This window comes from Cladophialophora bantiana (genome assembly GCF_000835475.1).
Source record: "Cladophialophora bantiana CBS 173.52 unplaced genomic scaffold supercont1.13, whole genome shotgun sequence".
NCBI lineage: Eukaryota > Fungi > Ascomycota > Eurotiomycetes > Chaetothyriales > Herpotrichiellaceae > Cladophialophora > Cladophialophora bantiana.
This window is the reverse complement of record NW_015971587.1, coordinates 668,993-684,499: the sequence shown is the minus strand read 5'-3', so window position 1 is coordinate 684,499 and position 15,507 is coordinate 668,993. Positions and strand designations below refer to the sequence as shown.

General features: G+C 50.9%; 8 protein-coding genes across 8 annotated transcripts; 5 read left to right on the top strand and 3 right to left on the bottom strand.

The window, feature by feature from the left end:
* Positions 1-56: 56 nt before the first annotated feature.
* Positions 57-842, top strand: Z519_08598 (uncharacterized protein; the record flags this gene model as incomplete). Its single annotated transcript, XM_016766326.1, has 1 exon — positions 57-842. One exon carries the CDS (start codon positions 57-59, stop codon positions 840-842), a length of 786 nt encoding a protein of 261 aa, XP_016617484.1.
* A 125-nt stretch (positions 843-967) lies between these two features.
* Z519_08597 (uncharacterized protein) lies at positions 968-1,955 on the bottom strand (the record flags this gene model as incomplete). The annotated part of the gene is made up of 3 exons (XM_016766325.1): positions 968-1,424; positions 1,496-1,844; positions 1,889-1,955. The coding sequence occupies 3 exons, from the start codon at positions 1,953-1,955 to the stop codon at positions 968-970; spliced, it is 873 nt and encodes a 290-aa protein (XP_016617483.1).
* Positions 1,956-2,305: 350 nt separating this feature from the next.
* Z519_08596 (uncharacterized protein) lies at positions 2,306-4,078 on the top strand (the record flags this gene model as incomplete). The annotated part of the gene is made up of 4 exons (XM_016766324.1): positions 2,306-2,402; positions 2,456-2,712; positions 3,119-3,288; positions 3,499-4,078. 4 exons carry the CDS (start codon positions 2,306-2,308, stop codon positions 4,076-4,078), a joined length of 1,104 nt encoding a protein of 367 aa, XP_016617482.1.
* Positions 4,079-5,454: 1,376 nt separating this feature from the next.
* On the top strand, positions 5,455-6,286 carry Z519_08595 (uncharacterized protein; the record flags this gene model as incomplete). Its single annotated transcript, XM_016766323.1, has 4 exons — positions 5,455-5,606; positions 5,662-5,925; positions 6,002-6,068; positions 6,125-6,286. 4 exons carry the CDS (start codon positions 5,455-5,457, stop codon positions 6,284-6,286), a joined length of 645 nt encoding a protein of 214 aa, XP_016617481.1.
* A 520-nt stretch (positions 6,287-6,806) lies between these two features.
* Positions 6,807-8,205, top strand: Z519_08594 (uncharacterized protein; the record flags this gene model as incomplete). Its single annotated transcript, XM_016766322.1, has 3 exons — positions 6,807-6,905; positions 6,956-7,675; positions 7,729-8,205. 3 exons carry the CDS (start codon positions 6,807-6,809, stop codon positions 8,203-8,205), a joined length of 1,296 nt encoding a protein of 431 aa, XP_016617480.1.
* A 1,586-nt stretch (positions 8,206-9,791) lies between these two features.
* Z519_08593 (uncharacterized protein) lies at positions 9,792-11,576 on the top strand (the record flags this gene model as incomplete). The annotated part of the gene is made up of 5 exons (XM_016766321.1): positions 9,792-9,984; positions 10,045-10,107; positions 10,154-10,485; positions 10,557-11,315; positions 11,385-11,576. The coding sequence occupies 5 exons, from the start codon at positions 9,792-9,794 to the stop codon at positions 11,574-11,576; spliced, it is 1,539 nt and encodes a 512-aa protein (XP_016617479.1).
* Positions 11,577-12,214: 638 nt separating this feature from the next.
* Positions 12,215-13,842, bottom strand: Z519_08592 (uncharacterized protein; the record flags this gene model as incomplete). The annotated part of the gene is made up of 3 exons (XM_016766320.1): positions 12,215-12,758; positions 12,807-13,021; positions 13,108-13,842. The coding sequence occupies 3 exons, from the start codon at positions 13,840-13,842 to the stop codon at positions 12,215-12,217; spliced, it is 1,494 nt and encodes a 497-aa protein (XP_016617478.1).
* Positions 13,843-14,138: 296 nt separating this feature from the next.
* Z519_08591 (uncharacterized protein) lies at positions 14,139-14,612 on the bottom strand (the record flags this gene model as incomplete). Its single annotated transcript, XM_016766319.1, has 1 exon — positions 14,139-14,612. One exon carries the CDS (start codon positions 14,610-14,612, stop codon positions 14,139-14,141), a length of 474 nt encoding a protein of 157 aa, XP_016617477.1.
* Between the last annotated feature and the right edge of the window lie 895 nt (positions 14,613-15,507).

Here is a 15,507-nt window from a genome sequence, read left to right as displayed (position 1 = left end):
AGAACTTGACAACTTCCACACCGCTCTAGGTAACTACCATCTGACTCGTTCTGGTCATGACGGTCAAAATCATCTTAGCGCTGCGGCAAAAGGCAAATGTTTCAATTGATGTATTCCAAAAGAAGTGCAAAGAGGAGCGAGGACCGTTGATAGCGAGCCTGCAGACGTCTCTTCGACTTGTCAAGTATGTTCAAAATCATAGGCAATGCGACAAATCTGACGATGAGCTGCGCTCTGTCCGTCCAAACCTGATATCCTCCGAGTCACCTTTTGACGTGATTGAAGAATTTTGCATCGACGACACGGATGATGGCTTTGCGAGAAGCTTTCGGTCCCAGAGGGAGGTATGGAAAGTCTTACGAGATGCCTGTGCGGATTTTCTTGACTATTCGACTTCTTTCTTCGTGCTGGTGGAAGAGCGGACACTCATCTTGCCTGGATCTCCAGACATGATAATGGCCTCGGAGTACAACTCAATCAACAAGGCTGTTGCATTTGCGGTGTCGTCCACCAACTCGAATGGAGCGCAGTACTGGATGCGGTCACATTCCACAACCACCCAAAGATGGGGGCCTGCCTTGGGACTCAAGAAATACGCCCAGAACGTTCCCTACGACCATGACGTTCTCAACGAGCTGAGTGAGGGGTTTGGAACAGTCAGGCCGCGCTATGATATCTGTGCAACCATGTGGTTCGATGGAAACGCTCAATTCGGGAACGCCTATGTGAAAGCACTGGCAGCCATCAGGGAGGATGAGGATTCAGGATTCCTAACCCCAAAATCCATGACAACCTCTTTGGTAAAGGAGCATATATTCGTAGATAAATACCGAACGTGGTAGAGTCTGCAATAGATATCGGCATTCAGTTGGTAAAAGTCTGGCGCGAGTCCTCTATGCCGCTTCTGGTCCTAGGTGGTTTGGATTTCACAAGCGCTGCTACAGTCAACAATGACTAGAAAGTCTCATCACAGCCTTGCGATACGTTTGGCGTCGGTCTGATGCGAATTCGAGTTTCCCCCCAGAAGTCTCTTCCCACCATCAAGGGTGATGTCTTCCCCATTAACATACGCGCCGGCTTTTGAACAGAGGTAGACTGCCGTTCCTGCTATGTCTTCCCGCAGTCCGAGCCGGCCCATAGGATTGTCGGCGCTCGCGGCGTCCAGACCGCCATATTTCTCGATTGCTGGGTTGGCCAGGCGTGTTGGGAACCAGCCCGGGGCAATCACGTTGGTGGTGATATTCTTGGGCGCAAGCTCGAGGGCCAAATTTCGACCAAAATGATGCATGGCGGCCTTGGAGATACTGTAGGCAATGGCGCCGTCCCTTCCGACGTGTGTTACAGCTATGCCACCCACTGAACTTATGATGATCACTCGCGCTGGATCGCTGGGAGTACCGGCTGCAGCAAGAAGCGGTACTAGTCTAAACACCAAACACCACAGCGTCAGCTCGTTTGTGTTTATATATTTGTATCTCACGGTTTTGGGACTTACTTGCGTGTCAAATTGAAAGGACCTCGGACATTAACATCAAAAGTTTTGGCAGTCTTCCAATCCTCATAATCTTCGAATGAACCCCCCCAACTGGCTCCAGCATTATTCACTAGAATGTGAAGCCTTCCGCGCGGCACTTCCTCCTTCACTGCCGCGACCAGCTTCTCGACGCTTTCCATTGTGTTGACATTTCCAGCAATAAATGAGGCTCGGCCGCGTACGTTGGGGATAGAGTTGAGATCCTGGGCCGCCCTTTGAAGGCCAGCTTCCTTACGAGCGTTGATAATCACTTTCGAGGCGCCAGCTTGCAAGAATGCGGCTGCAATATCGAAGCCCAAGCCTCGCGAGCCTGTCTCTGTTCAGTGAGTCTCGTAGCCAGGAGAAATAACCCACCTCCAGTAATGAAAGCAACCTTGCCGTCGAGACGGAAAAGGGAATCAAAGTTAGGTATTCCTGTCATGGTGATATGTGGCGTACCGTATGTAAGTTTGGCAACGGAGTTAGAAGCTAGTGACTTATGCCAATTATTAAATTGGTCTTCGTAGCGGCCGTTCATTAGCATCCAGTCGCCTAGGTGACAAGGAAAGGGATCGTCGGGCCTCAACCAGATTAGCTACCCAAGGATCGCGCTCCGGGACTACAATCGTCAATCAGCCTAATCCTCCTCTGCATTTTGGGGATTTTCCCACTTCCTCCCCATGTCTCATCTATTCTACTACACACAACTCTACTGCTGAAGAAATTCATCTCGACGCGGAGAAGCTGGAAATAACTCAGCCTCAAAAGATAATCGTCTTGATTGCCAGCACGATGGCGTCTGTTCGAATGCCCTCCATCATCGAAGATAAGCTCCGGCCGCACGCCAAAGAAACGCTGCAACTAGTTAAGAGATTCGTGGAAGAAGAGTGTGTGGTTTCTCCGCTCTAACTAATCTATCTTCCGGCTGATATCGTGTCACAGGTATCCCTGTAAACACAGTCTTCGAGGCACAACTCTCTACCTATCCGGACCAACGGTGGAAGTCAGTGCCTCCAATCTTGGAAGATCTCAAGCAACGGGCGCGCCAGCTGGGGCTGTGGAACCCGTGGATGCACTCACATCTTGAAGGACCAAGTTTCACAAAAGTCAAATACACGTTCATGTGTGAGACCATGAGTCGCAGTTTGGTCGCCCCGGAGGCCATGAATTGCAGTGCTCCTAACACTGGAAATATGGAAGTATGACCCTGCATATCAATTGCTTCCCCCTTCAGATGCTCTAAGAAGTGATCGTTCTAATCTACTATGCTGGCTACTTGCAAAATATGGAAATGAACAACATAAAATGGAATGGTTGAGGCCTGTCATAGATGGAAAAGTCAGGTCGACCTATGTCATGACGGAGCCCACTGTGGCCGCATCAGACGCAAGGAGTCTTGCCTTGGAAATGCGCTGAGAAGGTAATGAGTATATCTTGAACGGTGCCGTAAGTCACACAGTCGTCGGCCCAAAGCTGTGAAACTTCAACTTATACCTGGCAGAAATGGTGGATCAGTAGCGCTGGGGACAAGCGATGTCGAGTGTGAGTTGGAAAATGCAAAAATGGCTGGTGGAAGCCTTTCTTCTGACATGCTTCGATCACCAGATTAATCGTTTTGCGAGGTCCAACCCGGATGATCCGAATCCACTTAAAAGACACAGCATCATCCTTGTCGACGCACACACCAAAGATATCGACATCATACGTCCTCTGCAAGTCTCCGGCTTTGGCGGTGGGTCGCCTGCAACAAGTGAAATCAGCAGAGGTCTGACTGCGTAGACGCACCATTCGGGTACTGTGATGTGCAATTTAATAATGTTCACGTGCTAGTATCTAACATCATCCTGGGCGAGGGTCGAGCCTTCGAGATCATGCAAGGGCGCATGGGCGCAGGCCGCACCACTGCATGCGCCATGGGCTGAGCTCAGCGGGGCCTGGAGTAAGGCCATTCTTTCCGCTTTCTCCTTCTCTGATCACGGTCACAGATATTTGATTGCTTGGGCGAACACAGGAAAGATCAATGGAGCGCCGCTGGCTGACAAAGGATTGGTTGCTACCTGGATACCTCAGTCACGCATTGACATTGATGCTGCTCTGCTGCTGACACTCAATGCAGCTGACAAAAATGGATCGCAACAACGCCAAAAGGCCAAATCTGAGATTGCCACGGCCAAAATCCAGGTTCCAAACCTGGCTTGGGTAGTCATGAACCGGGCCATCCAAGCACACGATGTAGCAGGTCTCTGCCAGGACTTCCCCTTTGCTAGGATCTGGCCATATCTCCGGATGATTCGCTTTGCACATGGGCCAGACGAGGCGCCCGCCGCCCAGCTCGCAAGGACCGAGAACAAGCGTCACCGCAGCGTGTCAGTGCTCATCCTTTACCCTATCATCCTATACCTCCCCAGTTACCACTGCGACCGATTCCGGGTAGAATCGACCTTACTGCAAACCAAGACGCCGCGGGTCGGTCATTACGGGGAAAATATTGCACTGCTCTTAGATCACGCTGGTAAACAACGGCAGATAACTAGGATCAACTACGACAGGAGGTTGCTGTTCTAAACATTCATTAACGAGGTCAGCACCTACCTACTTCCTTGTATATTCTCCTACCATGGATTAGATTAGCGTGGAATATCCTTTGATTGCGTTTCACGGTCACCTATTTCTCACTCACAACCTTCCCTGATGAACGCCGGGGCAAACCGCGCTCTAACAAGTAAATATAGTGGGGTGTCAGATGTCTTCGTCTTCGCGAGCGGCACTGGATGAGCAAAACATGAGTTCGGAGATGGACATTAAGCACAATCTGATTAGCAAGAGCACGGAAGACTGCTTGGAGGATACCATCAGCGAGCATAGGCAGAGTAAGCAGACGAAGAGAGACCACGGATTGGCTATTGCACAAGGTCAAACCGGTGAAGCGCCTTGTTGAGAAAATCCCCACGGCAAGGCTGAACGATATATTTCCGTCCATTTTGCTAATTCCCGCTTCTGGACGATATGACTTATAACTTTCACTAATAATACGCCGCCCATAGTTGTAGGTAGTTGTGTGTTACCTTTATATGTAGATAGTGTGAATTCACTTAACTTCGGTAGATTTTAGCTTATTTATACTTAAGTAAATGGCTGCACTCAACGAACTCGCGCACGCGCTGCGCGAGAACTTCAGAGCCTGCATCCAGGAACATACTCTCACAGCGATCATTTAATTCATCGAAAAATACAGTTACGGGTTCGGCTAAACATCGGAAGGAGGACGCTTGATGTTGGCTTGATACATCGGAGAATAATCAGGCCACCAGCCAAACATAGATGCGCCTCGGGGAGTGCATCTTTATTACTAGCACACTTCCCGCATGGGGAGGCGCAGCCTTCCTTCTCTTATGCTTCGAGTCGTGTACAGTATTAACCATATACTATAGGGGTACCTTACATATACGCTTATCGCTAGACTCTGCCTACTTGCCAAGGAATCCCTAACAGTAGGCCTTCGAGCGAAGTGAGCGAATATCCATCATTACTACGTAATAGAGCTACATAGAAGGCGCCCAACTAAGTACCCCTAGTATCTTAAAGGGGTCTCGTCGTCTAAAGTTGACGAAAGTTAATATTATAGATGAAGAGGAAGAGAGAAGACCAAAACGCTCAGGCAGTGCTCAGGAAACAGCAGGTGAGCCGAGTGTGAGCAAAGCGGCGAGCGGCTAATCATAAATGGACGATGAAGTACTCGGCATGTTTTTCGTTCTCGGGTACCTAGCGAGCTACAGTAGGTAGGCTTTGGGCTGAGCTCCAAAAGCTTCTCGTCCCAGTTGTTTCCGGAGCTGTTTTCCCGTCAATTGGCAAAAGACCCTTCGTTATTCAGTCAATACTCCCTCTTCTAGACTATCGCTGTCCTCTCTCACTCCGTCTATTTCACTTTTCTTCGCCCTCCAATGCCGCTACCCAGACCAGCCGCCTTCCGGGGCGCCCTCCGGTCCTTTTCTCTAAAACGTGCGGGAACCCAAGCTCGAACTAGTCTTCGTGGAGTTGGTCGGAGGACTTATGCCACCGAGCATGGCGCCCACAAGAGTAGTGACATTCCCTGGTGAGTTCCCTCTCTACGGACGGATCTGTCACTGTCACTGACACAGCTTGGGTAGGCTAGTCGCCTCCCTCGTTGTGACTGTCCCAGCTGCGGGTTGGTTATTGCAGCAAGGACCCCAAAAGTCCGACCATGGCCACGGCTCCCATACCAAAGAGAAGCACGAGGAAGCTCCTCCTGAAGCGTCGAAAGAAGAAGAAGAAGCAGAAGAAGAAGAACCCGCAAAGGAAGATATAGAGGGCACATTGGAAGGAAGAAATGAGGAAGAGAGCCAGGACGAAGTCAAAGAAGAGGCCGCTAGTGAGGTGGATGATAAAGAAACGTAGGTGTTGCCAGCTAGATGACGCTTCTGCTCGCGAAAGTCCAAATTTGAGGTGTAGACTGACGCCAATGCGCAGAACACCCAAAGGGACTGCATTACCAGAGGACCAAGCAAAACAATCTGAAGAGAAGGGTGCCAAAGACGTAAGTTGGACTCTGCTGGTGCTCGGAAAGAGATTTGGTTTGCTAAATTCTGGCAGGCCCAAGGTGATGTTTCTGGAGCAAACAATCCCTTCATGGGCGAGGCAGACAGAAGCAAGAAACCCGAGGGTATGGATGCGACGTCGAAGCTTCACGGAACCGTTGATACCACACAGCGGTCCAGTACAGGCCACCACGAGACAGGCCAGAAGGACGACTGATGCATGGGACGACCTGGCTATTGGAACGATGACGAAGAGGCTCCTACATTCAAGTTTGGTGCTGGAAAGTGTGGCGCTGTCGGGCAGTATCCAAAGCCACGGCGGTAATTACTGTGTAGAAAAAGCATTCTGTGATCCAACGTCATTTCGCAATTTCGTTCCAGCAGAGTAAGTTGGCTAGTAGGCATGCATTACGCCCTGTTGATGTCCAGTGCAAAAGGTGCTCTAAATGCGAGGGTGATACGCGGAATACGGGGTGATACGAGCAATTTGAGGATTCTGGATTTTCCCAGGAGATTGCTGTTGGGTCCATTGACCCCCCTCAACGCATACTACTATTACTCCGGACAGCGACGGAGCCTGTTGCGGAGGCTTACTACAATATTATATGACATGGCCATTTCACATGCCCTTTTGAGTTTCGCACAACTCTCAACCACCCTTTTAAACGTTCGCTCACATAACCACATTCTGTTGCCTTCGGAACGTGCGGTCTCTTGTTCACATCATTTTCGACAACATGGCACGTCCACGGCGAACGTCAAGCAACCTTGGAGGTGATCCCCGGGGAGACACCAGCGCACCTGCACTCGCTACCATGGCAGCACGCCCAACTTCTGTATGATGAAGCAACATCATCTCGAGGGCCACCTATCTGACTCTTTACAGGCAAACGAGAAAGACGCAAAACCCCATTTGAAGAGGCGGAAAGCAAGGTCGGCCTTTCACAAATGGAAGCAAATATCCTTGCGGCACACCTGGCTGAACCCGCTCATCCTCACCGTTGCGATCCTCGTTGCCTACTACATCAATCCCGGAGAGCAGAACCCTTTTCACAAGGCGATTTTCTTATCGTACAATCTCGGACCTGATTATCTCGGCGGGCCTGACATGTATGGCAAGGGGAAAGCAGACATTGCCTTTGTGGCCTTTTACACGATCGTCCTGAGCTTTACAAGAGAATTTTTAATGCAGAGGTTGATCCGTCCCATTGCCATCAGATGTGGCATCAAAAAGAGAGCGAAGCAGTCACGCTTTATGGAACAAGTCTACACGGCCATCTACTTTGGCATTTTTGGTCCGTTTGGCCTTTATGTCATGTCCAAGGGGACCCTTTGGTACTTCAATACCACGGCAATGTTCGAAGGTTTCCCTCATCGAAAGCATGAGGGCGTGTTCAAGGCATACTACTTGTTGCAGGCGGCCTACTGGGCTCAGCAAGCCCTCGTCCTCATGCTGCAACTGGAAAAGCCTCGAAAGGACTTCAAAGAGTTGGTCTTTCACCACATTGTCACCCTCTCCCTTATTGCGTTGAGCTACCGCTTTCATTTTGCTAAAATGGGCATTGCTGTCTACATCACCCATGACATCAGCGATTTCTTCCTCGCGGTAAGCCGTGACCTTGCGCAGAGCTGGTTATCTCCAAAACTGACCGCTTCCAGACTTCCAAGACCCTCAATTATCTAGATTCGATCATCGTAGGACCCTATTACTTTCTATTTATGTGTGTTTGGATTTACCTTCGCCACTGGATCAACCTGCGCATTTTGTGGGCAACCCTCACCGAATTCCGGACCGTGGGACCTTACGAGCTGGACTGGGAGACTCAGCAATACAAATGCTGGATTAGCCAGATCATCACATTTGCCCTTCTCGCTTCCCTTCAGGCTGTAAACCTCTTCTGGCTGTTCCTGATCCTCCGCATCGCCAAGAACTTTGTCTTCTCGAATGTCCGGGCCGATGAACGAAGTGAGGACGAGGATGAGGATGAGGAGATTGAAGATGCGCCAAGCGAAGGAAAGAAGGCCTCAGAAAATGGCAAAATCGCTGGAGGCAAACCAGTTGTTCTCGTCAATGGCGAGCCTGTGGAAAGCGTGTCCACATCAGACGGAGTACGTGAACGGAAGAGGAAGAGCTGAGGGCAGAGAGGCGGACAGACAGCAAGAGTGTCAGAGCACCGGGAACCTTTGGGCTTGCGAAGCAGCCAAATCCACTGGGTAGTAACGGACATGTACGATCAGACAGGAGCATTCAAGTTTTTAATTGTTTGCAGGCTTGGAGCTTGTTGATGAAGAGAGCGCGTGACTTACAAATGGTAGTACCACTGGCGAGAGATGGCATATCCCGATACCAGTATGCTTCTAATACCTCACACCTGAACTTCGTTCACAATCTATTACTGCCATCCATCATATTCCGTCCCGTCCTTGCCGTGGTCAGAGCCTGAGAACAGCTGATTCCTCTCCACCCTGACCTCGCACTCGAACTCACCTCGCTGTCCGCAGCGACGGGCTTGCCAGAGTGATGGATCGAAGAATTGTGCCGTGTCGACCTCCATCGCAACGTGCATTGACGCCACCACATCCGTCACATTGAATGAAATGTTTCGTCCTAGGCTCAAACATCACACGTAGACTTCAGCCGCCAGTCAGCACATGTTGAAACCCACATCCACTTCGTTCGATACACTTGGCCAAAGTGATCGGGACATTCTCCTTTGATCGAACCCCATCGAACCCTCCCTACGCCGTTGACTGTTTGGTGGGTTCCTCGAGGATGCCAGCTAAGCAGGCACAGAAACATGGACGCAGCACTGACGCCGCACATCGACAATCCAGGATCAATGCTAGACACATCCCACGACTCCAGCTGACATGTGGTATGATAAGACATCTCAAAAGGGGTATCTCCGGAATGCCGCCGGAGGGAACAGAAGCTTCACCACCTCTGGGCCTCGTACATCAGTTCGACATGTGGGGTAGGCTGTTCAACGGCCATTCGGGACATCCAAGTCTTACTGCGGACACAGACTCGAAAACTCTTTGAACCACCGTTAGCGCCATGTGGAGAAGATTCGGCGGCTTCCATGGCGTTGATGGTGGTTCCAAGAGAGAAAAATGCGAACATTCTACATGGCAATTCCTCAATCACAAGGTCCAGAATGCGGCATTGAGAATCGACGGCTTATTGTTCGAGGATAACAAGCCGAACCAGCAGACATCTGAGGATCAGCAGCTGAAGGTCTGACACCCCGTGGCTTCTTTAGAGTGATGAAGATAGCACAGGGCGAGACCGCTCGGCAGTTGAGACGGCCAGAGAGAGTTTAGCCACGGCCGTCTGCTCGATTCTTACCCCATCTGCTACAACATCAATTCAGATCCCTCCACGGACAAGATCCCCAGCGCATTGCCTCCTGGTCAGCCCCGTCACCCATCCTGGGCATGTCTGTGGACCAGTGGAAGCCCATCAGCTCACTCTCGATGGCCTCAGATCGTGGGGCTAGTGTGTGGGGCATTTGTTGTTTCGCGAAGATGGGGAAATCCGACCACTCTCCTAGAACTTGTGTGGCAGCGTGGAGGAGCAGGGACGATGATTTTGTTCAGGACTACCCTGAGTGGCATAGGCGTCATGGTGTTTCTTGGGATGGCGGCTCGCTCCTTCTTAATCATTCATTCTCTTCGTCAAACGACACCTCGACTGCTCTTCACCAGAACCCTATACCAACATGGAGATCAAAGCGACTGAAGAAGCACCCTTGACCAAGTCCGCGGTTGTGACCGCATGGCAGTTTGTGGCTGCCCATCCTTTCGTGATCCTCTTCCTGCTCCTGTTTGTGCGACCTCTATGGAGACGCTATTCCTCACCTCTGCGGCAATTCCCTGGGCCATTCATCGCCTCGTGCACACGAGCCTGGAAAGGTGGGTTCCAAAAGTGCAAGCACACGGAGAGGCATTCAGAACTGATTATAACCTTGACAGTATGGAGCACTTGGTCTGGTCAGACCGAACAACATCACATTGCGCTTCACAAGAAATATGGTAGTGGATTCACCTGTTTGGAGCCCTGGACAAAGCTGACGCCCCTTAGGCCCGGTCGTCCGCATCGCACCAAACGAAGTGTCATTTTCGAACCCCGAAGCTGCAGTTGAATTGTTCAAGACCGGGAAGGGGTTCCATAAGACAGACTTCTATGGAGTGTTCCCGCCCCCCGAGAACCCCGACATATTCACCGAGACTCGAGAGGCTGTTCACGGCGTTAAGAAGCGATATGCAGCAACTCCTTACAGCCTGGCCTCGATGCAACAATGTACGCCTCGAATCGAGGAAACCGAAAAGCTCTTGATCTCCAAATTGGACGAGTTCGCCGACAATAATAAGATCTGCGATTTTGGCGACTGGCTTCATTTCTTTGCGTTTGATGTGAGTTAGATACCAGACTCATTCCCATTGGGAGTGCAGACATGAAAGATCCGACTACTTACTGCTTCCAGGTTCTGGGCGAAGTGGCGTTCTCCAAGAAGTTCGGCTTTCTCGAGGCGGGTGTCGATGTCGACCGTGCCATCAAGACGATCGATAACTCTCAATGGTACAACGGTATTGTGGGCCAGGTCCCCTGGCTCGACTACCTGTTCCGACGAAATCCACTATGGAACCTTATTCCATTCTTGTCCAGCAAAAATGCTCTCATCACGAAGACGGCATTGGGACAACTCCAACAGCGCCAGGGTCCGGAAGGAGAGAAAGTAGAGTATAAGGATCTGCTCAACAGCTTGATCGTAGCACAGAAAGAACATCCCGAAGCCCTAGGCCCTGGAGATGTGTTCGCAATTGCACACGGCGCCATTTTCGCAGGTAGCGATTCCACCGCAAGCACGATGCAAAGCTTCTTCTGGTATGTCTTGTCCAACAAGAGAATTTACGACAAGCTGGTTGAGGAGATCATGTCTGCCGATTTGTCTGAGATGGTCACGTACAACGAGGCACAGAATCTGCCCTATTTCCAAGCCTGTCTGAAGGAAGCCATGAGAATTGCTCCTGCTGTCGGGTTGAACATTACAAGAAAGGTCCCTCCTGGCGGCGCCGAGATCGATGGTGTCAAATTACCCGAGGGCACGGCTGTCGCCGTGAATGGGTGGGTCTTACACAGAAACAAGAGTGTCTTTGGCGACGATGCCGAGGTGTACCGACCCGAGAGATGGCTCGACAATGATAAGGAGAAGATCAAGATGATGGATCGGTGCATGTTCCAGGTGAGTTCAAATGCACCCATAACTCCAAAGCAAGACGCGGGAAATCCGGACCTAACTCAGCTTTGCCAGTTTGGTGGCGGTTCGCACGTGTGCATCGGACGACACCTTGCTCTGCTCGAGATGAACAAAGTCATCCCCGAACTTCTGCGACGATATGATATCCAGCTCGTCCATCCGGGAAAGAAACTTGACCACCATTCCAGTTTTTTCGTCGTGCAGTGGGGATTGTTGACTTATATGCGGTTGAGGGAGAAGGCCTGACCACACTAAACGGTCGGCTTTTGAATCGGACAGAACCAGATGAAATGCTTGCGTCTTTGCGATTATTGGATCGAACGGATTGCTGTCGGAATGATTGTCTCAGCACAAGCACTCTGGTGGAAGGGAGATACCTTGGCCAGCCTTGTGAAGGGAGAAATGGTTGTCTGATTGGCCGAGCATTTGATAATTCGGAGGCTGCTGAGACATGACTACAGGCCTGCACGGGCAAAAGGGACGAGGAGCTCTATTTCAGAGGATTTGAATCACCAATTCAATGGCTTGGGTAGGCTGTCGCACTGCCTCTTCTTCAACAAGGAAAAAAATATTAAACCGCATACTGGCAAGCCAGACATTTTCCGCGATTGCTTGATGACATTGGATAACTGAGCTGTGTGTTGTGGATACTTAAATTCAAAGCATGGAGTCCTTTGCTTAACACATTGTGTAAGTCGGGGGAAAGAGGAGGCGAGGAGGGTCCATCTTCTCGCTTGCCCAGCTCACATTCTTTGGGATCAGGGGTGCCGCGGCTTTGCGCTCACCCGGTTCACCGGGTGGGAGCCTTGGGCCAGGAGTTGAGGCCGGAAGAGTCGGGATCGTAGGACCGAGAATAGAGGTCTTGCAGTTTCGCTTACGGACTGTTATCCAATACACCATAATTTGTCCATGCCTTGATTGAACCACTCCGCTTCCATCCCCTGCATGGAGTTGCCGTCGCCGTGTATCGCATATACCCTAAGAACCGCGAGGTACTTGACATGTACGACGCTATCTTCCTCGACGTCCTGCACACCCTCGCCCACTAGGCTTCTGATTTCTTCAACGAGAAGCCCGAGCTTGAAATTGACAGCTGTGTCATTCAGACCCGGAACAGCGCTCAGAATAATCGCCAGCCTTGCGTTCGGGCTAATGAGGGATACGAGAGTGACAAAGTCCTTCCGATTTTTGTCTGTCGGCCAGACAGCAAGCTTGTATCGGTCTTGATATCGAGCGGCCTGCTCCAACTTGACCGTGATGAAAGAGGCCGAGATGTGCAGCTTCTGTGGCGAGCTGACGATGCGCCATCGTTGAAGTCTGACGATCGCGCCCTTGCCGGGAATCCTTCGAGCCGGAACATCACTCTTGTCTTCGGGAATATCGCCGCCTATCGTCTCGGGAGCCCCCTGCATGCCAAACTCTGCAAACCTCTAATCCGTCGTAAATATCACACTGTGAGGGATCGTCGACGCTGACAGCAGGATCAAGTTCAGCTTGGCCAGTCCAACCTCCTCGGTGTTCCGGTTATCGTCGCCGGTTCCTTGGAGAGCTAACAGCGTCTCTTTATTTGCTTGGCTGATAATACCCATAACCAGATATCTATCACTAGGATAGGATGTGGCTCGTTTGTGCACCTCTCTCCGAGCATTGAAAAAGGTCGCCTTCACAGAGGGCGAAAATCTGTCGATCATCTGACAATTTTGGAGCATTGCATGCATATACTCTTCTTCCATTCCGGGCGAGGATTCGCCATTCATTTCCCTCTCTGCAAGGATACCTCACTTTCGCCATCTGGTAATTGATCATTCGCAGATTGGCGAGGCCCCTTCTCGTCTTGATTATCAACTCTTGCGGGACTGCTTCTTCGCGCAACTTCCAGACACAGCGGGACCCAGCCACAGAACTTCAATAGCATACCGAACTCGAGGACCGACGTGATTTCGGCATTCTCGAGGGCAGAGTCCAGAACTACCACCACCTCTGCCTTTCGGTAGATCTCTGACATGGACAAGATGGCCTTGGTGCGGAGCTGCCACATACGCTCGTCACAGCCTCGCGGCACGCAGAAAGTGTCAATCCAAAATAGCAGATTCTCGCTAGGCGCGCTGCAGATGTCCATGTCTCTTTTCCCATACTGCTGTGCGCATTCTTGGAGCCAACGCCATTGACATTCATATACTTCGTTACCTGACACGTTTCCTCTACCATCGGCCCAAACGTGGCTATACGCAAGATAGCGGGTGCTAGGGCCCGCTAGCACGATTTCGAAGTCGATACTGCCACCAAGACTGTGAGAGCGAGGCTTCACTCTCACAAGACGTATCCCACCCTGTTCGATGATTTTAAGCATGGCATCCCATGCCTCGCGTGGCAAGATCTCCGAGCATGTGCAGCTATGCTGGACGTGCTTCTGCTGATACTCTTGAGGCTTGATGTTATCAGCCTCACATCGTTCTGCCGTGCAATTCGAGTGGTTGCCTCTCTTGCTGAGGCTGGGAAACGTGACTCCCATACCTCGTACATGCAGTAACAAAGCCATAAATACCTTCGAAATGGTGGCTATCACTCCTACAGAATCCCAAATTCTCCAAGAGACGGATCAGAAAAGGAGGTGTATACCAATGTCCAGCGGAGCGTGCATTGTGTTCGGAAGAAGACAGACCAAGCTCTACAGAAATGGCGTCTATGGCATACGTAAGCGTGTATCCAAGGCAGCACAGCGAAAGTTCGAGATCGTGTGGGCAGACATCGCGGTCATGTGCTGTCCAAACTTGTGCTCTCTCGTCACTAGGGTTCTCAGCGGCTTTCTCAATTTTGACCAGACGGCCCTCTAAGAAGGAAGCGACTGCTTACGAGAACATCGTTTGCGTATTTGATATGCGTCGGGGGGCCAGCTGGATCTGCGGCTTGCAGCCTCTGCGCGGTAGCAACCAAATCGCGCTCTAGAAATTTCGTCGTTATTAGCACGCGACAGTCTTCATCTGGTCCCTTCTGTTGTTCACGATAATCCTCAATTTCAACCGTGTTGCACTGAAGAAGGCATTCGTGTAACGACCCCCAGTAAAACCAAGACTGTATGAGGGAGGCATACACAGACAATGGCTGCCGCTTAAGGAGGGAATGGTTTCCGAGGAAGAGACCCTCCCCGAGTTCTCTGAAGTCAAAGCCTGCGCGTTCCCCGAATTTGTGGAATCCTCCTCCATCATACGGAACCTCATCATGCCGGAGCCTGATCGGGATGATTTGCTTTAGAATATAGCCGAAGAGCGGAAAGCGGTCCATGTCGACCCGGTAGTAGTGCTGGTCACATATTCTTCCCCGGAGGGGTGGCTTGGAGGGCCATCGTATAACTGCCGACGGAATTCACTCTTTGCGCATCTAGCAAGTTGATGAAGCCGTGAGAGCTTAAATGCAAAGAGTAGTCTTGCTGCCAAGTTAGGCAGGCAACAATGGGTTTTGCCTCACGATGTGATACATCGAGACGTTTACGAGGACGCCCAAACAAAATATATTATCACGTGCCGCCTACCCTGCAACGGAACCGAAGGCAGGCGTGACCGCTATTGCTATGCAGCAGCATAAAACGCAGTCCAGGACTTCGAGCGAGGGCTTGGATCCGCCACTCAGCGGTTGGGCATCGGCGTTCTTCCAGTGAAGTTGTCGTCAGGTACACGCTGAATGTACATCCTGCGAGATGAAAGCCCTTGAAGTTTGGCGGCCGGCTAGGTTGGATCTGCTCGCTCTCAAAACCCAGTGTATCATACAGAGAAAGTCCTGTTCAAGCAACTAATTCCTCGGGAAAGATCGGTATGTTCTCTCAATCAGGGAAGAACAAAGATATCGTAAATGAAACGGTCTCCGGGGAAAACAAAAAGGACGATGCACCAAGATTGTGGATGGTAATCTAAACGTCACATGGCGAGCTCGATCCTGTGTTAAATGTCCACGCCGCAGAACTGACAAGGAACCTTTCATGCCTTCGTAGGAGATCCAGACGCCAAATAAAGGTCAGATTTCGGACACTTCGATCGACAAGGGCTGGATGGCGCGTGGTGCTTGAGCAATATCTGCCCAGCCTCACGCTTTTCGCCTGCCAGCCAATTAATTATTCAATTCGCAACAACCTCCAGAATGGTTTGGATGTTAATTAATCATTCGCGGAACCTAGTTGAACTCA